The 22,656-nt window shown below is 45.4% G+C and overlaps 1 protein-coding gene across 1 annotated transcript in view; it reads right to left on the bottom strand.

Annotated features, from left to right (window-relative positions):
• PDGFRL (platelet derived growth factor receptor like) overlaps window positions 1–22,656 on the bottom strand; it is a 66,344-nt gene that overhangs the window by 7,623 nt on the left and 36,065 nt on the right. Inside the window, exons 3-5 of the mRNA XM_045397917.3 lie at window positions 13,658–13,809; window positions 6,692–6,985; window positions 201–340 (exon numbers count right to left, since the gene is read on the bottom strand). Of these exons, the coding sequence (XP_045253852.2) occupies window positions 201–340; window positions 6,692–6,985; window positions 13,658–13,809 (586 nt within the window). The remainder of the gene's footprint in view (window positions 1–200; window positions 341–6,691; window positions 6,986–13,657; window positions 13,810–22,656) is intronic.

Genomic DNA, 22,656 nt, shown 5'->3' with positions numbered 1-22,656 from the left:
TCCTGTCCTTAAAAAAATTTTTTTTAATATACTGAAACATCTTCAGAGAAAACAAACAAGCCTTGGCCCCCAACAAAGTCCCACATGTTTCTTGCACTTCTTAAGCTATGGCATGTAGCACTGGGTGGGGACAAAGCTGAGAATTAAAATGGCTGGCTGAGATGCAGTGCTGAGATGCAGGTGCTGAGTATGACACTTACCTTCTGCCCTGGGAAGATCCACGTGAATTCCACCTCCACGTCGGGCTCTCCCAGGACAGTGCAGAGCACATTGACGTCGTCCCCACTTTTCACTTTGTTTGAAGAGGCCAAGATGGTTGTTGAGGGAGGGCCACTGGGAACTGGAAGCAAGCAGGAGACAGGGAGAGTGAGACCCTGAGCGTAACCTCAAAAACAAACCTACATATGCATTCTTTTCTATGGAGACAGATGGACTTTTCTGCCTTTCTCACAACTTCCCGTCCAGTGCCAAGACGGTGTGAGCACACCACTTGGGGCTTCCTTTGAAGCCACCTTTACCTGTTGACCTTGGTGGTCTGGAATGGGATTGGCACCAGGACTCCCAGGACAGCCTCCAAGCCTGTGATTAGGTGAGGAGGCTCAGAGGTCCGTCAGGGGTCATGTGAAGAGAATAAAGAGGTGAGGGGGAACAAGTCCTTAGGGAAGAAGCATGTAGGAAGTACTGGGTGGTGGCGTCCACGGGGGTGGCAGGGAGCAGATAAGTGTGTGGCTGTCTATCCGCACAAGAGGAGGAGAAAATCTAAATATACAGATGTGAAAGATGTTTGGGCACAACTGCTACCTGGGTTTGCAGTGCCTTTGCCTCATCATGTTTCAGAAACAAATTTCTTCATTTATGGAGAATTCACTCAACAAGCTATTTATTTAGAAATGGTGTCTCTGCACTTCCCAAAAGAAGACATTTATACAGCCAACAGACCCATGAAAAAGTGCTCATCACCACTGGCCATCAGGGAAATGCAAATCAAAACCACAATGAGATACCATCTTACACCATTTAGAATGGCGATCATTAAAAAGTCAGGAAACAACAGGTGCTGGAGAGGATGTGGAGAAATAGGAACACTTTTACACTGTTGGTGGGACTGTAAACTAGTTCAACCATTGTGGAAGACAGTGTGGCGATTCCTCAAGGATCTAGAACTGAAATACTATTTGACCCAGCCATCCCATTACTGGGTATATACCCAAAGGATTATAAATCATGCTACTATAAAGACACATGCACACATATGTTTATTGTGGCACTATTCACAATAGCAAAGACTTGGAACCAACCCAAATGTCCATTAATGACAGACTGGTTAAAGAAAATGTGGCACATATACACCATGGAATACTATGCAGCCATAAAAAAGGATGAGTTCATGTCCTTTGTAGGGATGTGGATGAAGCTGGAAACCATCATCCTCAGCAAACTATCGCAAGGACAGAAAACCAAACACTGCATGTTCTCAATCATAGGTGGGAAGTGAACAATGAAAATGTAAATGACGAGTTAATGGGTGCAGCACACCAACATGGCACATGTATACATATGTAACAAACCTGCACGTTGTGCACATGTATACATATGTAACAAACCTGCACGTTGTGCACATGTAACCTAGAACTTAAAGTATAATAATTAAAAAAAAAAAAAAAAGAAAGAAAGAAAGAAATAGGGTCTGTTACCCAGGCTGGAGTGCAGTGGCGTGATCTTGGCTCACTGCAAGCTCTGCCTCCCGGGTTCACACCATTCTCCTGCCTCAGCCTCCCGAGTACCTGGGAGTACAGGAACCTGCCAACAGTGGTGCAGTCTTAGCTCTCTGCAGCCTCGAACTCCTGCATCCTGGAGGAAAGCTGAAGCCATCCTCCCATCTTAGCCTTCTGAGTAGGTAGGATTACAGGTATGAGCCACTGCACCTGGCTAATTTTTCAGTTTTTTTGGTCTATGTTGCCCAGGCTGATCTCCAACTCATAGCCTCAAGCAATCCTCATGCCCTGGCCTCCCATAGTGCTGGGAGTACAGGTGTGTCAACGAGCAATTTTGATGGTAGCCTTGAGCAAGGTTGTGTGCTAGCAGGTGGGTCTAGACCAGGGAGAGAGATGGACCTGATCTCTGAGCCCCTGGAACCTGTATTCTAAGGGAGGGGCCAGACAATGAGTGAGTCATTATATGGTTAGTTTTTGTTTGTTTGTTTGTTTGTTTGTTTGAGACGGAGTCTCGCTCTGTTGCCCAGGCTGGAGTGCAGTGGCCAGATCTCAGCTCACTGCAAGCTCCGCCTCCGGGGTTTACGCCATTCTCCTGCCTCAGCCTCCCGAGTAGCTGGGACTATAAGCGCCCGCCACCTCGCCCGGCTAGTTTTTTTGTAATTTTTAGTAGAGACGGGGTTTCACCATGTTAGCCAGGATGGTCTCGATCTCCTGACCTCGTGATCCGCCCGTCTCGGCCTCCCAAAGTGCTGGGATTACAGGCTTGAGCCACCGTGCCCGGCCTATATGGTTAGTTTAAAATGCTGTGTTAAAAGCTATGAAGCAGAAGCCCAGTGTACTCCGAAAGGCCAGAATAGAACAGTCTGAGAGCCAGGAAGGGCTTCCTTGAGGAAGTACTGTTTGAACTACAATCTCAAGACTGAGCTTCAAAGACATGAACAGGAGAAGCAGGGAGGCACCAGCAGGCTGGCAGTGCTCATGGGCGTGGCCCTGGGTGAGAGGTGGTGGCGGAGTGAGGAGGGCTGGGGAGAGGAGGGGAGGGAGGAGTGAGACCTGGATGGGGAGGAGGACAGGGGTGAGTCCATGCGAGGCCATTCACGCCACACAGAGGATTTGGACTTTGGTTCTGGGAGAAGTGGGAACCTACTGAATGGTTTAATTAAAATCAGGGGCCGGGCGCAGTGGCTCACTCCTGTAATCCCACCACTTTGGGAGGCGGAGGTGGGCAGATCACCTGAGGTCAGGAGTTCGAGACCAGCCTGGCCAACATGGTGAAACCCCATCTCAACTAAAAACACAAAATTCGCTGGGCATGCTGGCGCATGCCTGTAATCCCAGATACTGAGGGTGAGACCGGAGAATCGCTTGAGCCCAGGTGGTGGAGGTTGCTGTGAGCCGAGATCACACCACTGCACTCCAGTCTGGGCAACAGAGCAAGATTTTGCCTTAAAAAAAAAAATCAACTGCAGTGTGGAAAACAGAGTGGAGAAAGAAAAGGTGGACATAGGGGAGATGGATGAGAAGGTATTCACGTAAGACCAGGGCAGAGACAATGCTAGCTTGATCCCTTTTTTGTAGTGAGGATGGAGAGAAACAGTAAGATTTGAAAGTGATTTAATGAAAAAAGTACAAAGGATTGGGAGGAGAAGGGAGATGAGCTTGACTTCCAGCCACAGGCCTGTCCCCTGGATGAAGGTAGTGCCGTCGCCAAAGCAGAGGAGGAGGAAGAACCAGTCCAGGGAGGATGGCGCTGAGTCCAGGGATGGCATACAGAGGATGGAGGGTCCCAAAGCATCTCAGTGCACGCTTGAGGTGGACGGCGGACACGTGGATCTGGTGCTTCCAGATCTGGCCACTTCCACCCACTTGGGAGTTCCCAGTGTACACATGTGAAGCAGGCCCAGGGAGAGAACAAGGAGTGGGAAAGAAGGGTGACTGGGGGAGCACCAGCATTTCAGAGTTGATAGATTGCTAAGAGCTGACCAAGAAGAGTGAGAAAGCTGAAGGGGAGGTGGTGGAAGCTGGAAAAAATGGAACCAGGGCAGAGGCCGTTCCATGCAGGGGAGGCGGAATCCAGTGGGACGGGGACAGATTTTAACGGCATGGGGTTCCCAGAGTACCTTGGCAACAGCCATTTCGGTGGAAGTCAAGGGAGAAGGCCAGATGGGAGTGGGCAGAGGAGTGTGTGGGAGGAAAGGAAGTGGAGATGGGACATGGAGAGCTCTTTCATTCAGGGACTTGGTTCTAGTGGGGAAGAGTGGTGGGCTCAGCGCAGCACGCGGGGAGGTGAAGCAGGGCCGTGAGAGGGATTTGGTAACAGGGCGTGAGGGGCATGGCCTGCTGAATAAGCACCATGGCTGAGAACACGAGGCATGACAGAGTCCAATTTTTAACTTCAGAGAGCAGCTCACTCTTGGGGCTACTGATCCCCCGACAGGGCTGCCTGAGAAGCTCCACTGCAGGGGACGGACCCTGCCCACACACACCACTTCTCCCTGGTCAAGGTGAGAGTTCTCCGAGAGACTAAAGTCACCTGTGAGGGACTAAAGTGCCTAAAGAGAAACGACTTCCCCTCCTCCCTTGCAAAGCTGGCAAGGGGGTGCTTCACTCCAGAAAGGTGAGGGAGGGGCCTCAGAGAACTGCTTGTCAAGGAAGGTGGGGGGTGCTGTGGCGTTCTCCAACAGAACTGCTCCTAGCCTGCCCCTATGCCATCAGCCCGGGGCAAAAGAGCCCTGGACAAGATGGCAGAGTGGGGGACTTCCAGAAGGAAAGAGGGCCCAGACTGTGTCTCCACAGTATGTTCTGGTGGCCACCTGCTCCGGAGCCAGGTGATCAGATGGACTCAGAGACGTCAAGACTCCAGGCTCTCTCAGTCGTGCTGCACCTAACAGCAAAGAAGTTCATACAAGCAGAGGCAGCCTCCAGCTGAGGGTCCAGGAGGAGGCGAGGCTGCATGGGACAGGGCCTAGGACACTAAAGGGGCTTGTGACAAGCGAGTCCCTATCACCTGTGACAAAGCACTGGAGTCACTATCTGCTCCCATCAGGCTCACAGACAGCAAGCCAGGTCAGCATTTATCACCAGGGGTAGCCAGCTCTCGGGCTCTGACCTCTGTCTCTTACTTCCCCTAACCTGGTGTCCCAGCAGGGAGGGGAGGGGAGGGGAGCAGAGGGGACTGTGGCCTCTGACTCAGAGCTGCTGGACTCAGCATGGAGCCTGCATGTGGAAGGAAGAGCAGAAAGCAGGCTTGGATCAATTGTCGGGACTGAAGATTTTAAACAAACGGCCTTAGAAATCAGAACGAGGCTGTCTTACCCACCCAGCGAGCCTCCTGGATGTCAAAGGGAAACTCAACACGACTAACAGATCTCCCTACCCTCAGGAAAAGGGGGATTTAACACAGTGGAATGGCTGGCAGTTACCAGGGAAAAACGTATTTCATGTATAAACGCCCTGAAATGAAACTCCTCACTAAAATGGCCACATTAAAAGAAGTAGTTCCAATTTTAACTGGGAGACTGATCATGTTTCAGATCTGTCAAGAGGAAGGGAGTAAGGCCAGTTGGAAGAGAATGAGGTGGGAGTTTGAGGACTCCAAGTGTTCTGTGCACATTGGGGAAAGCAGAAGAAAGACGGAACAAAACGCAGAGGACGCCAGGCAGGGTGGACAAGAGATGGGGGATTCGAGGCCATGCCCTCTACCCACCCATGGGAGTGTCCCAACAGCTCTTAACTCTGGCTACAGGTACGAGGAGAAGGTTAGCTGTGTTCATCCAGGATGGTTCTTTCCTGGACAGGAGAGGGGAGTACAGAGATGAGGGCGTGCAGGGCATGGGTAGTGAGTAGAGATGTGCTGGGAGCCAGGATCTAAGCCTCGTGGGTGGGGAGGGCAGAAAGCCCTGGGGAACAGGGGGTGCAGGTGAGGATTGTGGTTGAGGGAGTCATTAAACACAGAATCCTGGGAAAGTACAAGCCTGTGTCACTGGAGCTGGGGTCAGCCCCGGTGATTGCTGTCACAGCGGTTGTGGTTGACATGTTCACATTGTGATGAGGGTGGGAATATCCGAGGTGGAGCAGATGAGGGGTCCATGAACCTGACCAGTGGGTTCCAAGTCGATATCAAAGTCACCCTAAAAATGGAGCGACAAGCAGGACCATGAACAAAGTGCCAAAATGTTCGATGCACTCAGGGGAGTGACAGGAAAGGAAATGAGAATGCTGGTGGAGCCCCCAAAGAGCAGAGGTTCCCAACAGAAGGGCAGAGAATGAGGGTTGGGGGGTGGGAATGGGTACAAGAAGGATGCCAGCCTTGAGGTGGGAACGAACGGTGTCCTTAGGAGACAGCAGATTCGGGTTAAGACCAAGAGGCTGGGAGGATGCTCTAAAGGAGTTTGGGGACTTAGAAGACCTGCTCATCAAACAGAGAGGCAGCACCAGAGTGAATGATGGAAGGATTTGGCTGGAAGGGGGACAGGGGGTTTTCGGTCAGAGTCATAGCAAGGAAGGAGAACATCCTAGAAGCGGTGGGGCAGAAGGGAAGCCTTTAAGAACAGCGTAAGTGGGCCGAGCATGGTGGCTCACACCTGGAATCTCGGCACTCTGGGAAGCTGAGATTGAAGGATTGTTTAAGCTCAGGAGTTCGAGACCAGTCCAGGCAAGGCAGGAAGACCTCTTCTGTATGAGAGGGCGTGGTGGCACATGCCTGTGGTTCCAGCTACTCAGGAGGCTAAGGAGGGAGGATCGCTTGAGCCCAGGGCTTTAACGCTGCAGTGAGAAAATGGTTGTGCCACGGCATTCCAACCTGGGCAGCAAAAAGGGACACTGTTTCAGGAAGAAAGGAAAAGAAAAAAAAACCCAACAACAATGAAACAAAGGCACTCATGGTGCTTCCTTATTCCATCTGCAGGCAGGGAACAGCAGTACCTGAAACTGACCAGCGGAGTGACTAGAATCTAGACAGGGGTGGCCCAGCTTACCTGCCACGTAGAGCAGCTGGTACTTGACGGAGATCTGAGATCTGCCCCCGGCCTCCGCCCTGCAGTAAACTACGCCCTGGTGCTCGGAATGAGGTTGCAGATACACAAAGCCCCGCTTCATGTCATAAACAATGTCCGTTCCATTGGCTGGGATCTCCTTGGCTGGGAATTCCCTGTGGAGCGTGACTTTGGCCGACAGCACAGTCACCCGACAAGGAACCACAGCCTGTCTGTCCGGGTTCAAGTAGACAACATCGAAGTAGCTGGGAGAAGGCACAAAGAGTTCTCCTTTCTCTGCAAAGGGAAGACACGGGCTTATTCACTCTGGAGAAGCAAAGTAAAAGCATCCTTAAGGATTCTGGCAACATCCTCCAAATACTGAATCCTTAGGAGTAGCAAAAGCTGGGGTTTTTTTTATTTTAATGCTTTTCATTTTTTGGAAGAATGATTTTCCTTCCCGTCTCCTTAAAGAAAACAGAAAAGGTATCAGTTCAAGCCCAAATGAGGCCCACGGATCACAGCCATGAAGCAGCAAGGAACAAGATTTAAGATTTAACAAATAAACCTTTAACATGTTAAGGTTTAACAGGCCCAGCCTTACTTCTTATACTTCAATACATACTTTGAAGTAAGTGACGACACTACTTGCTTTAAAAATATATTTGCAATCTGGCCAGGTGTAGTGGCTCATGCCTGTAATCCTAGCACTTTGGGAGGCTGAGGCGGGTGGATCGCCTGAGCTCAGGAGTTCGAGACCAGCCTGGGCAACATGGTGAAACCCCATCTCTACTAGAAATACAAAAAAAAAAAAAAAATTAGCTGAGTGTGGTGGCATGCGCCTGTAGTCCCAGCTACATGGGAGGCTGAGGCATGAGAATTGCCTGAACCCAGGAGGTGGCAGAGGTTGCAGTTAGCCGAGATCATGCTACTGTACTCCACCCAGGGCAACAAAGTAAGATTGTGTCTCAAAAAAAAAAAAAAAAAAAAAATTGCAATCAGTAGCTTCCATCAAGAAAAAAATGTGTTAAAGTTCATTTTAATAATTATAGATTACATATGTCTCCTGCAAATGTATTTATATCCACTCATGTAGGTGACACACATATTTCTTAAAGACGACTAAGCACATTGGATTTTAGATTTCCAGAAAAAATCAAGTTAATAAGCTGTAAACTACATCCAAATTACAGCAAACTCAGTATTTAGGAAAGCACTTATTAATGTGATTTTATGATTGTAAGTTTTAAACCCTTAGCAATTGTAAAGCTTGAAGCCATCTGTTGCTTGTGTGTGGAGAAATCAACCCCACAGCCATGGTCAGTAACTGCCAGCCAGGAAGCATTTCCCAGCACATCAGAGCTCCCTACACAGCCCAGAGGACCTGGTGCCTGCCAAAGTTAGTGGAGGGGAATGTTGCTGGTTTGAAGGAGGAACCCATCAGTCTCAGGTCTGCTCTCGGCTTGGCCAGCACCTGGCTGGGAATCTTCAGCCAGTCTCTTACATCCCCTCATTTCCCCTGAAATTACTCTGCCTGGTTCTTTAAGCTCAGATGATGGCATTTTTATCTTACCGAAATGGGAGAAATGAGGACTGACTCTGTCCTTAGGACAGGCAAGAAACTCTGGACTGGGCTTTTGGGGGTAATTTTTGTTGGTGCTGGTGGCTTTTCTTTTTTGGAATGGTACATTAAATCCTGTGTTTTTCTGGATCATTCTGTGAGGGAATATTATAGTAATTGCAAAGGAAAATATTTGGAGCTAGTGATACCCTAATACGTATTACATCCTTTCTTGTGTTTTCCCCACAATGTTCCTGAAATAAATAATTTTTCTTGCCTTTCTCCCCAACTTGCCTTCTTTGCGTCAGAGTTAGATGGTGTTTTAGGTTGGGGGCAGAATTCCTGGACACATCACCGAATGGTTCATGAGCCAAGAGTTCTTGGGCTATAAGTACCAAGTTCACTAACGTGGAGATCCTTCCTCTTGGCTCTAAGACGAGGGAAGAGCATATCATGGCTCAGAGAGTCTCCGTGTTTTACATGGGTTTCCATCAGGCTGGGAGATCCGTTCTACTTTATGAGAAATTGGCTTTCAGGCTTAGGTAAGGAGCACCTCTGTCAAAGTTGTGCCCAACGTTCACGTGTTCACACAGTCCATCTACATGGCCTTGGAGGCATTACTTAATTTCCTCATGCTTCAGTGTCCACATTTGTCAAGAGAAGAATCTGGAGTGGATAATATTAAAGATGTTTTCTTAGCAGTAACACTTTAGGATTGCACGATTGCAAGATTTAGAGGCAACTTTTGTTTTAAGAGTGTGTAGAATAATCTGAATCAATAAGCAAAGTCGTTAGTTGAATAAGTGAACCATGTGAATTTAAGAACATAAAAATATCATTTTTTTTTTTTTTTTTGAGACAGGGTCTCACTCTGTTGCCCAGGCTGGAGTGCAGTGACATGATCATGACTTACTGCCGTTTCAACATCCAGGGCTCAAGTGATCCTCCCACCTCAGCCTCTTGAGTAGCTGGGACTACAGGCACGTGCCACCAAGCCTAATTTTTTATTGTTTGGTTTTTGTAGAGTCAGGGTCTCACTATGTTGCCCAGGCTGGTCTCAAACTGCTGGACTCAAGCAATCCTCCTGCCTTGGCCTCCCAAAGTGCTGAGATTACAGGGGTGAGCCAATGTGCCCAGCCTTACTTCTTATACTATAATACACACTTTGAAGTAAGTGACCACACCAGTTGCTTTAAAAAATATATTTGCAATTTGTAGCTTCCATCAACAACCAAAACTGTTGAAGTTAATTTTAATAATTATAGATTACATGTCCTCTGCAAATGTATTTATGTTCACTAATCTAGATGACAAATGTATTACTTAAAGAAAACTAAGCACATGGGACTTTACATTAAAAAAAAAAATTGGCCACGCGGGGTGGCTCACACTTGTAATCCCAGCACTTTGGGAGGCCGAGGTGGGCGGATCATGAGGTCAGGAGATTGAGACCCTCCTGGACAACATGGTGAAACTCCGTCTTTACTAAAAATACAAAAATTAGATGGGCGTGGTGGCATGTGCCTGTAATCCCAGTTACTTGGGAGGCTGAGGCAGTATTGCTTGAACCAGGAGAGTCGGAGGTTGCAGTGAGCCGAGACAGAGTCTCACAAAAAAAAAAAAAAAAGTGAAGTTAACAAGCTATACACTAAATCCAAATTATAGCAAATTCAATATTTAGAAGAGTCTTTTTTTTGAGACAGTCTCACTCCATCACCCAGGCTGGAGTGTAGTGGTGCAATCTCGGCTCACTGCAACTTTGGCTCACTGCCTCCTGGGTATAAGCGATTCTTGTGCCTCAGCCTCCTGAGTAGCTGAAACTACAGGTGTGTGCCACCATATCCAGCTAATTTTTGTATTTTCAGTCGAGATAGGGTTTCACCATGTGGATCAGGCTGGTCTCAAACTCCTGACCTCAAGTGATCCACCTCCCTCAGCTTCCCAAAGTGCTGGGGGATTACAAACATGAGCCACTGTGCCCAGCCAGGAAAGTACTTATTAATGTAGTTTTCCTACATATAAAAATGAGAGCCCCAGCCTTTCACGATGAGAAAGCCCTGCCGCTGGTAATGTTCTCATCCTTGACCTGGGTGGGAGTCACATGTGCCTGTTTGGTTGACGACAATTTATTGAGCTGTATACTGAGAATTTGAATGTTTTTCTTTACATATGTTATACTCCAATAAAAAGTGAGAGAGAAGGGAGAAAAACCTTCCAAGAGCCTCCTGGATAAAGACGAAAGAGGAAATATATATGGCAATTGTTTATCACAGATTGCACACTAACAACAGTCAGTCCCCCAAAAGAAGCTTCAATCAAACTCTAGGAAACATACAAACATAATGAATGACAGACGTTTCTCCACATGGGTAGCCAGGAAACATGTTCTGAAAGAATCCTGAGCCAGCAGTGGGAACCTCAGCTTCTGTAACTGCCCATCTTGATTTTTCAAACCCACCCATGCTTGAAAAGACAAATTGATAAACCCTACAGTGAAAATCCAACTGGACTCCTACCTTAGTGTTGAGAAATAAGAAAAAAAAAAAAGAGAGAAATAAGAACAAAAAACTCATTAGGTCACCTCCCTTTTTGATCAAAGTTTCTTGATAGTTGGAATAAATATATTTTAGCCTTTCTTTGGTTCCCAAAAGGAGTTCAGTAAATTTAAAAAAAAAAAAAAAAAAAGGATCTGCCTCCAAAACTCAAAGTGAGCCCATAATTTTTTTCATAATTTTTTTTTTTGAGACAAAGTCTTGCTCTGTCATCCATGTTGGAAGTGCAGTGGCACAATCTTGGCTCACTGCAACCACCGCCTCCCAGATTCAGGTGATTCTCCTGCCTCAGCCTCCTGAGTAGCTGGGACTACAGGTGTGCGCTACCACGCCCAGCTAGTTTTTGTATTTTTGTAGAGATGGGATTTCTCCATGTTGGCCAGGATGGTCTCGAACTCCTGACCTCAAGTGATCCACCCACCTCGGCCTCCCAAAGTGCTAGGATTACAGGTGTGAGCCACCATGGTTGGCCAAGACCCCATAACATTAATAGAACATTATGCCCAAGCTAAGCCTTCAGTTCAAAACCTCGACTGATACTTTGGGAAGACACAACAGTGCTAATTATGGCAAAGAATCTTCCTTCTGCAACTTGAAATGTGGAATCAGTCGTTGTCTGGAATAACAGACTTTTATTCATCTTAATTAGTTGCCTTTTCCACTGTTGCTTCACAGCATGGTATAATACAAAGGGCACACAGACAGTCTTGGGTAGCGAGTTCCAAAATGAAGATCCAAAGAGAGTGCCTATGAACAATTATTAACAATTCTCCTGACAACACCAGTTATGCTAGCTAGAATCTGGCTATCAGTCCATCCTTCACCTTGTCCTAGAAGAGGCTCAAGGCAGTAAAAACACTGGATCCTGGGTCAGAAAAAAAGATTTCACTCCTTATTGTGCCACTACAAGTCCTGGAACATTATGGCTCAGCATGAGCATTAGTACTTGTGGTATTCTGGAGATAATAAAATAGCTTTTGCTTATTTCCCAGGGATGTTGTGGAAATGAAATTGATAGAGGCAGGAGGCAGAGAAATCTCCTAAGCAGATATGGGAGGGTCCTTAGAGAACCTCTGACCTACCACGGTCTTTGTGCTCAGGAGTCTCGCCTAAACATGCCCCTAGTGAAAAATTCCATCCCTTAACACACGTGCAGTAAGGGAAATAAATCAACGTGGAGTGACTCAGATTAAGGGCCCGCATGTGCACTGAAAGGAAGGGGTGGAGCCGCCAGGAATTCACGCCTTTTACAAACAGGGAACCCAGTCCTACCAGGGGAACATAGAAGCCCTTGTATTCAGCCGTGTAGAGGGCAACCTGCAACCTGCTTTCAGGACCCCTCTTTTTGCTGAGAGCTTTCGCATACTAAATTCTACTCCACTCACTCTTTTAAGTGTCTGTGTGCCTAAGTTTTCCTGGCATGAGACAAAAACTCGGATCTAGCTGAACTAAGGAGTAAAAAGTCTCCTTCAAAATGAGATACATGTGCTTCCAGAACTGCAGCGTACCCTACTAATACATCTTCTTGCCAGAGGGGAGTTATTTGAGCAGGAAAGGACAAATACATAAAATTGTACTAAAACATTCTTTACTGGTCAGGTCATAACATCATTTGGGTCATAGGTCTAAGTCTACGTCTAGGCCTATTTAGGTCTAGGTCTGAAAGGTAGATGGATTCAGGGCATAGAGAAATCTCATGAAAGTCCCTGGCCAGGCACTAAGAAAGGATTCTGGTTTCACCTGAAATGTCTTGGACAACAATAGGACTGGGGTGGATTTGGAAGATTCCTGAAAGCTGTTACTGACCTCTGAACCTTGTTGGAGAACTTCATCCCCTAAACTTCAGAACTTAGAGAACATTACAGAAGAAAGAGGCTGAGCAGTTATTCTGCACACCTGTTTCTCAAAATGCAAGCTCCACCTTCCAGAAACATACTTTGCACTGCAGAGTTCTCCACTCTGACTTGAACATTTTCAGGCAGTCCACTGAGGCTTAGGGACAGGGACTGGAGACACAAGAGCCACAATCTTTGGGAATCTTGCCTCTGAAATCCCAGCTCATAGTACTCCCAAGAACAAATGGGGCTGAGCACTGTGGTTCATGCCTGTAACTACAGCACTTTGGGAGACCAAAGCAGGAGGATAGCTTGAGCTCAGGAGTTTGAGACCAGCCTGGGCAACACAGTGAGACCTCATTTCTATGGAAAAATCAAAAAATAAAATAATAAAAATGACAAATGGGAGGAGGTCTTTAGCAAAGCATCCTATGGAGTTTCCAGAGAGGAGATGGTCATAGGTTCTGAGAACACAGTGATGAAAGTCAACAGCAGCACTGTCCAATAGAACTTTCTGTGATAAAGGGAATGTTCTCTCTCTGTGCTGTCTAGTACAATAGCCATTAGCTACATGCCACAGTTGAGCACTTGAAACCTGGCAAGTGCACTGAGAAACTGTTTTGAATTTTATTTCATTTTGATTAATTTTCATTTAAATTTAAGTAGCCACACGTATCTAGTGGTCACTATATTGGCAAGTGCAGGGACAGACCCTGGAACCAAACGGTTTGTGTTGAAATCTTGTTACCACCACTTACTTGCTGTGTGACCTTAAGGACTTATTTAACCTCAACTTTCCCATCTGAAAAATAATAATAATAACAATAATATTAGTATATGCCCTGAAGGGTTATGGTAAGACTTACATGAAATAACTGATGTAAAGCATTTAGCCCAGAGCCCGGCAAACAAGAAGTGCTCTGATGTCATTATTTGCTATTCAGCATGCAGTAGGGAAACCTTCAGCTCTCAGCCAAGTCCAGAAGTTTGAAGAGTTCCATGAATGCACCAAGTATTTTACCTGTAAAAAAGATGTAGGTGGAGCCTGTTTTGGTCTCGTCCTTCCTGCAGATGTAGCCGCTGCAGAGCTGCCCCCAGCAGCTGAATTCACCCGTGTCCGCCGAGGTAGAGTTGACCAGAGTCAACTGGCCATAGCGCTCATTCTGCTTGACACTAGGAATAAAAGAGACATGAACTCAAAGGAGGTCAGACCTGGGCTGAGGCCCTCCAGCTGTCACACTTGGCTCCATGGTTCTCTGGGCAGACTTGCCCCAGTCTTTCTCCAATGTCACAAAGAATGTGTCTGGCTTGTCAAACACCCCTAGAATTTAAAGTATAATAATAAAAAATAATAATGCAAAAAAAAACTGAAAAAAAAAGAAATCAGGAAAAAAATGACATTTTTCCATTTTAAAGTTCATTCTGTAACAATTTGAGCAATATGATGGATTGTTCGGCTTTTCAGTATAATACAACGAGGTAAATATTTTTTGCAACAATTCAAAAAATTTTATTCATAACCATATTTCTGGATTTTACTACTTTTTTTCAGATTTTATGCAGTGATAAAATACACAGAAATGTTAATCGTGAAAATGCAATATTATACACTTGTCAAAACTCAAAGAATGAGCAATACAAGATGTGAACCCTAACTTAAACTATGGACTAGCTAATGATAACGTATCAATATTGGTACGTCAGTTGTCAAAAATGTACCACATTAATGTAAGAAATTAATAATGGGAAAACTGTGTGCAGGAGGGGAGGAGGTAAATGGGCACCCTGTATCTTTTTCTCCATTTCTCTGAAACCTAAAACCACCCTAAAAAACAAAATCTATCACTAAAAACTGCAATATTCTGTTTTAAGAAAATAAAATATGAACATTATTTTCACCATACATTGCTACATATTTCAATAAACCGATGTGTCACCACTTAAAAAAAAGAAAAAGAAAAAGAAAAAAACAACGTGTTTGGCAGTGGTTCACAGCTATAATCCCAGTGTTTTCAGAGGCCAAGATGGGAGGATAACTTGAGGCCAGGAATTTGAAACCAACCTGGGCAACATAGCAAGACCCCATTTTTACAAAAATTAAACAATGAGCCTGGCATGATGGCTGACTCCTGGAGTCCTAGCTACTTGGTATGCTCAGGCAGGAAGATGGCTTGAGCACAAGAATTTGAGATGCCAGCGAGTCATGATCATACCACTGCACTCCAGCCTGGGTGACAGAGCAAGACCCTGTCTCTAAAAAATAAAGAGTATGTTTCTGATAAATGGGTGTGTGGGGGAAGCAGAGAGAAAAGCCTCTCCTCAAAGGAAATAATAAACGTCAAAGAGAATTCCTCTTCTTGGAGAACATAATTGTCCTCAGACCTGCGGTTTCATTAAGTAAAATCCTTGGTGCAAAAGCTACGCAGCCTCAGAAGCTCAGCCAGAAAGCCTTGGGCTCGTGTTTTGCTTTCAGTCTGTGTCTCATGAATTTGTTTCTAAGCAGTCAACATGAATGAAAGTACACAGCATTATCCAAAACTCAAAATCCCTTTCATCGATAAAGGTAAGTCTCCGCATTAACTCTTGGAATCTTAGACACGTTACATTATCATGTTAAAACCAAAAACTTTCTTTTAGGAAAAAAATGCATTGGCTGATAAGATCCTGAGCCCAAAGCATGCATGCAGCCCACTTCTAATAAAGTATTTAAAGCCTTTGGGCATTTGGACTTTTCCTCTGACCTTACTCAATTATTTCTTCTTTTATTTTTCTTCCTTATCTCTTGTATTTTGTATCTTGTTGCATTGCAAATATATTTGCAACCCCCTTCAGTTTCTTTCTGAAATGAAGAGGGGCATATATATTTATTATTAAACACAAGCATTAGCCAATTTCAATGGTAATTAATTCTATTATATTGTGGCAGAAATCCAGATGTATCAGATTTATCATCCCCACTCTGGAGGTTCCCCTGAGGCCGAGAGACTCAGCATATGGGGACGCCAAAATAAGCAGTTTTAATCTGGGGACTCATCTCAAATATCCAAATGCTTCACTCTTCTGAGATCCACATACTTTTATGATGTAGTTGAGATTCTCCAGTTTATCTTGCAGCAGTATCGATACGGTGACCAGTTTACATTTAGCATAGGGCAAAATGTCAGGTGAGTTGGTCCTGAACGCAGCCCTGTTCTGGTTCACTGCTGAATAGCTTGTTTTGTCCACCAGTTCTGTCAAGAGGTGATTCTGTACTCCCACGCCATCGACTGCCTCCTTTACCCTGAACGGAAATCTCTCCTCCTTCAGGAAGCTTCTAATTAGAATCGACTCTCAGGAATCTCCCCACTTTCGCCCGACATAATTGACTTCCCTGTTCTCTACCCCTCGGATACCCCTGGCTTCCTGTCATTGCACTAGATGGTACAAGCTTTGACGCAGGGACTGAACTGCATTTGTTTTATATTCTCTAAGCAACAAATCTGTGCAGAGTACACAGCAAGGACTCCTAAACACAAGTGAATTGAGGTAAACCAGTGATGAAAAAGGAAAGAACCTGGAGAGGCAGGCATCCAGCTCCCTATTTTGCAGAGGGGAAAACTGAGTCTGAGACAGCAGAAACGGCTTCCCTGAAACCCACAGTTTGTGAACCACTTGTGAGCAAGTCTTCCTTAAGTCAATTAAGTATGTTCTAAATGCCACTCATTAGACAAGAAAATACATACAAAGCCCTTCATGCAATGCCTGGTTCATTGTACTATCCCAGTTATATCTTAATTACAGATGAGTAGTAGTAATCATGAATATTACTATAGCCATGACAAATAGTACACATGCAGCATTGGGGACAGTTAGCACAGCCAAAAAAAAAAAAAAAAAAAAGGTCAGGTGCGGTGGTTCATGCCTATAATCCCAACACACTTTGGGAGGCTGAGGTAGGAGGATCGTTTGAGCTCAGGAGTTCACGACCAGCCTGGGCAACATAGTAAAACCCCATATCTACAAAAAATTAAACATTAGCCAGGCATGGTAGTGTGCATGTTGTCCTAGCTACTCAGGAGGCTGATGTGGGAGGATCTCTGGAGTCCAAGAGGTTGAGGCTGCAGTGAGCTATGATCCCACCACTGTACTCCAGCCTAAACGACAGAGCAAAACCCTGTCTTAAAAAAATAATAAGTAAATAAATAAGTAAGTTTAAAAAAATCAATGCTAGTTTTAGTTTTAAGGATGAAGCTGGATTTCAGCACATTAAAAAAGTGGAAAAGGGAAGGGAAAATGGAGGTGGTTGTCTCCCCATGTAGACAATATCTGGCCATATTCCTGTAGAGCTCAGAATCAGGGTACAAAATCAGCAGGCAATCAACAAATTCAGTACGCATCTTCTCTGGGCCCAGCATTTGCTAGCACTGTAGTGCTAGAAAGTATTAGATGCCATTCCTACTGGGAAAGTAATTAGGTACGTAAAAAATTAACACTTAGGAATAACCCTACCATCAGCGTGCAAAGAAGCATGCTGTATCTTTAGTAGGTTTGGGGGTGGAAGGAAGGAAATGCACTGGAAAACAGTTCTGCAGTTTTCCACCCCCTCTTCTAAGCAAACAATATAAAACAGGAAACAAATTACTTAGTAGGATTACAGTTTAAATGCCTGGATTTAGAATGTCCATTTCTACCAATGGTATCTCACCGTCCAGGCAGCAGGCTATGCAAGGGCTTGGAAGTGACCGAAGGCCTCTGGAGGCTGAGTCCATGTCATGAAAGGGAGACAAGGATTCCTTGAGCCCTTCAGAGCCACTGTACAGAGACGCTTCATCAAAGACCCTTCCTTTCTGTGTAACCACTGAACACCGCCCCCAGGGATGGAGGAAGTGGAGAACGGGGAGTTTAAGTGGAGCAAAAAGGAGGTGTTATGACCAAGTGCCAGGAAAAAGGTGTTCTAAGAGAAGCAGAATTCACATTAACAGGAATCATCTCTGAACACGCCAACACATCAGCTTGCCTCTGGCCTTTTCTTTCCAAACTAGGAGTTCTAGCCCTGACCCACAGAGAGCTCAGTGATGGCCAAGTCCATGTTTCAAAGTGAATGTGTTCAAATGTTAAGACCCTGTGTATTTATATGTGTGTGTATGTCTTCTAACACGCTCTCCCGGCCTTCACACACACAGAGTCTTGCTCTCATCAGTGGAGGCCTGAAGCTTCCTGCATTTAGCCCAGGCTGCTCTCTCCTGGGGGTGGTCTAAGTCATGAGATGGTGTAGAGGAGGGAGCTGACAGCCCTCAGATATAGTGACCAGTGCATCTTACCTGGGGCAGTGGCCAGGTAATAGAAGTGGGGTTCATTTACTGTCCGCCCCGTCAAGACTCTGCAAGCCAAGGGCAGAGGGTGAGCCCTGCGTTACAAGATAATGATTCATTGGTCTTATACCCATACATACTTAATGAGTACAAAATAAATGGGAGGTGCTGGAGAGGACAGGAGGGATGCAACGATGTCTAGAGAGGTCCCTGCTCTCGAGTTCTCCTATACAACATGTCATGAGAACTCCGAGGAGAGTAACCAGCAAGACCCTCCAGGCCTAAAGGGTCTTGGTAGAAAGGAAGGATGTCAACATGCACAAATCAAGGGCACACATTCCGAGGGAAGGAGATCTCCAGAGAGAAGAAAAAAGGCAGGTTTGTGCAGAACGAAGAGATGTTTTTCTGGACCACAAGTTGGCTGAAGACCATGGTCAAAGGCATACAATCATGGACTTGGGCCGGGCGCGGTGGCTCATGCCTGTAATCCCAGCACTTTGGGAGGCCAAGGCGGCTGGATCATGAGGTCAAGAGATCAAGACCATCCTGGCCAACATGGTGAAACCCCATCTCTACTGAAAATATAAAAATTAGCTGGGCACGGTGGTGCATGCCTATAGTCACAGCTACTGGGGAGGCTGAGGCAGGACAATCACTTGAACCCGGGAGGTGGAGGTTGCCGTGAGCTGAGATTGTGCCTCTGCACTCTGGCCTGGTGACAGAGCAAGGCTCTGTCTCAAAAACAAATAAATAAAAAATAATCACAATAATAAAATAAAATCATGGACTTTGTAACCCTACTGGCCAGATTCAAATCCCGGCTTCACCATGACCTTCAGAGTCCTTAGCAACAGCTCGTCTTCCACAATCTGGCTTCACCTACTCTTCAGACTTGCAGTAAAAACAATGATGCTTATTGAGGGCAGGCATGGTGCCAAGCTCTGTAAACAAGTTCAGGACTTAGAACAGCATCTGCCACAGAGAAGTGCTCAATACATCCTACTTACTTATTTACTTACTTACTTACTTATTTATTTATTTATTTATTTATTTAGAGATAGGGTCTTGCTCTGTTGCCCAGGCTTTGAGTACAGTGGTGCAATCACAGCTCACTACAGCCTCAAACTCCTGGGCTTAAGGGAGCCTCCCACCTTGGCCTCCTGAGTAGCTGGGACTACAGGCATGTGCCACCACATCCGGCTAATTTTTTAGATTTTTTTTTTTTTTGTAGAGACAGGGTCTTGCTGTGTTGCCCAGGCTAGTCTTAAATTCCTGGCCTCAAGCAATCTCCCACCACAGCCTCCCAAAGTGCTGGGATCACAGGCATGAGCCACCACGCCCAGACTCAATACATTTTAGAAACTGTCATTGTGGTCCCCCTGGTTCTTACAGCCACATTAACTTGGAGGTACTATTTTTCCCCTTTTACTGATGAGGGCACCGAAACATAGAGAAGCAACTTGTCCAAGTTACTCAGCTATTGGGTGGCAGAGCATCTAAACTAGTGTCACACAGACTCAAGTTACAAATGCTTATAAATGAAGAGGGCATGGATTTTCATCCCACAGAAATGAAATGAAGCAATTTTGACAGAGTGATGGGGCCTTAAATAGCTTACAAAATCTGCTAAATATAGCCATGCACACACACACACTCCCACATCACAAACAAAAACATGAGAGATCCAGTTAATTGTGCTCAGAATTTTAAATCCCATAATAGAAATGGTACACTGTTTTCTGTTAAGTCAACACTAAGCCATCCGGTAATTAATTTAAGGAAACAAGAACGGGACACCCATCAGTTATTAAGCATCTACTTCATAACTGGCGATACCCAAGAGACACGACTTTTTCTCAACCCCACGAGATGGCAATGATGAAACTAATAATAATAACAACTGAAACTTAAGCAGTGTTTAATATGTGCTAAGCAATGCTGTAAGCCCTTTACCCATTTTGACTTACTTGATCCTCAGGAAGCCCTGAGAGATAGGTGCTATTATTAACCCCACGTGTCAGGTGAACAAACAGGGTGGAGAGGCTAGGTAACTTTCCCAAGGCTACACAGGAAGTGCTGGAGCCACCAGAGAAGAATTTGAAGCTCAGTTTACACAACTTTCCCAGGGCGCCTCGGCTAGCTACACAAAGATTTTCTGCTTTGGACGCTCTCTGCTGCCTTTGTTGGAAACAGAGAGACCCCCATCTCTACAAAAATTTTAAAATTAGCTGGTTGTCATGATGCCTGCCTGTAGTCCCAGCTACTTGGGAGGCTGAGGTGGGAGGATCACTTGAGCCTGGGAGCTGGAGGCTGCAGTGTGCTAGGATTGTGCCACTGCACTCCAGCCTGGGCAACACAGGGAGACCTTGCCTCTAAACAAGTTTACAAAGTACAAAATAAATATTCTCCTTATTCTACATTCATGTGAAAAATTGTTAGGCCTCTACCACACACAAGGAACTGTGCCAAGAATCAAGAGTGATAAAGACTCATTGGTATTTGCTTGTCTGTGTTTCAAGTGTTTACACAGGGCCTGTGCTTCCTCTAAGTCTCCGTCTCAGCATGTGTCAGAGAAGAATGGCTGCATGATATGCAGGAAATGTGCCATATGAACAGAGTACAGATCCTGGGAAACAGACAGCTGGGTAAAACATATTGAAACTGTCACTGTTTGTGTTTCTTTAAAAAGGAAAGAAGAAATATGCATGACGATCTCAGGGAAACAAATAGTCAATCTAAAGGACTTCAGACTGAATACAGTCAACACTAAACCATCCGGTAATTAATTAAAGGAAACAAGAACGGGACACCCATCAGTTATTAAGCATCTACTTCATAACTGGTGATACCCAAGAGACACTACTTTTTCTCAATCCCACAAGATGGCAATGATGAAACTAATAATAATAACTGAAACTTACGCAGTGTTTAACATGTGCTAAGCAATGCTGTAAGCCCTTTACCCATTTTGACTTATTTGATCCTCATGAGGCCCCTGTATCAGAAATTAGGCTGGAATAGATCTATCCCTCTATCATCTATCTTGTATCACATGTTCTTGTATCAGAAATTAGGCTGGAATAGCTCTATCCCTCTATCATCTATCAATCTATCTATTGTCAATCAATCTATCATGTATCAGCCTATCATCTACTGATCTATCATCTATCAATTTATCTATCATCTGTCAATCTGTCTGTTGTCCATCTACCATCTCTCTATCATCTATCTCTATGTGTGCCTACTGTCCAAGGAACTATTCAAAATCCTTGCGATGTGATACAATATGTCCATCTCAACAACTGGTTACGTTGTGAAACGTGGCTCAGGCCTCTCTACTACAATGACTTATGCCAGCTTCCTCTGTATTATTATTTTTATATTATTTTTAAGGTAGCTTTTCTTTTTTGAGATGTGGTCTCACTCTGGTACCAGGCTGGAGTGCGGTGGTGTGACCTCCGTGGGGTTCAAGCCATCCTCCCACCTCAGCCTTCCGAGTAGCTTGGACTACAGGTGCCCACTACCATGCCTGGCTAATTTTGCACGTTTCTGTAGAGACAGGGGTTCCCTACGTTGCCCAGGCTGGTCTTGAACTCCTGAGCTCAAGCAGTCCACCTGCCTTGGCCTCCCAAAGTACTGGTATTACAGGCATGAGCCACTGTGCCTGGCCTCCTCTGGATTATTGAAAAAGAAGTCACCCTAAGCACTTCTCCACCACTTCACAGGAGATTGCACACGCAACGTCCCTCCAGCCCTGCCAGCGTCACTCTCACCCCTGCAGGTCCTTTCCTTGGCACTGCCTGGATTCTGCCTGCCACGCTGCAAAATCCCGCTTCCCTTTTCATTTCTCCTCTGCCACCTGCTGGGGTCCTCATTCTTTTTGACCCTCTGTCCAGCACATCCAGGTCGTTTACAAAGGAAAAGCTCCTCTGCCTCCTTCGGATATTCCCTGGACTCTGAGAAGATGAGAAGTGGCTATCCCTTTGACACCACAAAACATAACCATACCTGACACACCAGCGATCCGCCCCACGGAAAATCCCCTCAAACCACCTGGAATAAAGGCCTTAAAACCACCCCAACAAATCCACCCAGAAGAACAGATCATTGCTACCTAGATGTTAGCGGCAGCAATGACAGTGATCGTAAAAAATGGGGCACGATCTAAGAGATGGAGAGACCCAAGAGATTTAGCTAAACCTACTACAGTATCACAGCCATAACTCACGAAAAATATTCATAGTAGATTACGCAAAAAGTTAATCATGAAAGAGTTTGAATATTTTGATAATTTTACACATAAAAATATTCACAATAGATTAGGGGAAAAGTTAATCATAAAAGAGTTTGTATATTTTGATACCTTTTTTACACATAAAAAATATTCACAATAGACTGGGGGGAAAGTTAGTCATTAAAGAGTTTGTGGCCAGGCTCAGGGGTTCACGCCTGTAATCCCAGCACTTTGGCAGGCCGAGGTAGGTGGATCATGAGGTCAGGAGATTGAGACCATCCTGGCTAACACGGTGAAACCCCATCTCTACTAAAAAAATACAAAAAAAAAAGTTAGCCGGGTGAGGTGGTGGGCGCCTGTAGTCCCAGCTACTCGGGAAGCTGAGGCAGGAGAATGGCATGAACCCAGGAGGTGGAGCTTGCAGTGAGCAGAGATCACGCCACTGCACTCCAGCCTGGGCAACAGAGCGAGACTCCGTCTTAAAAAAAAAAAAAG

This window comes from Macaca fascicularis, chromosome 8 (genome assembly GCF_037993035.2).
Source record: "Macaca fascicularis isolate 582-1 chromosome 8, T2T-MFA8v1.1".
In the NCBI taxonomy this organism is placed as follows: domain Eukaryota; kingdom Metazoa; phylum Chordata; class Mammalia; order Primates; family Cercopithecidae; genus Macaca; species Macaca fascicularis.
The sequence above is the reverse complement of the archived record's forward strand: the minus strand, read 5'-3'. Positions and strand labels throughout refer to the sequence as shown.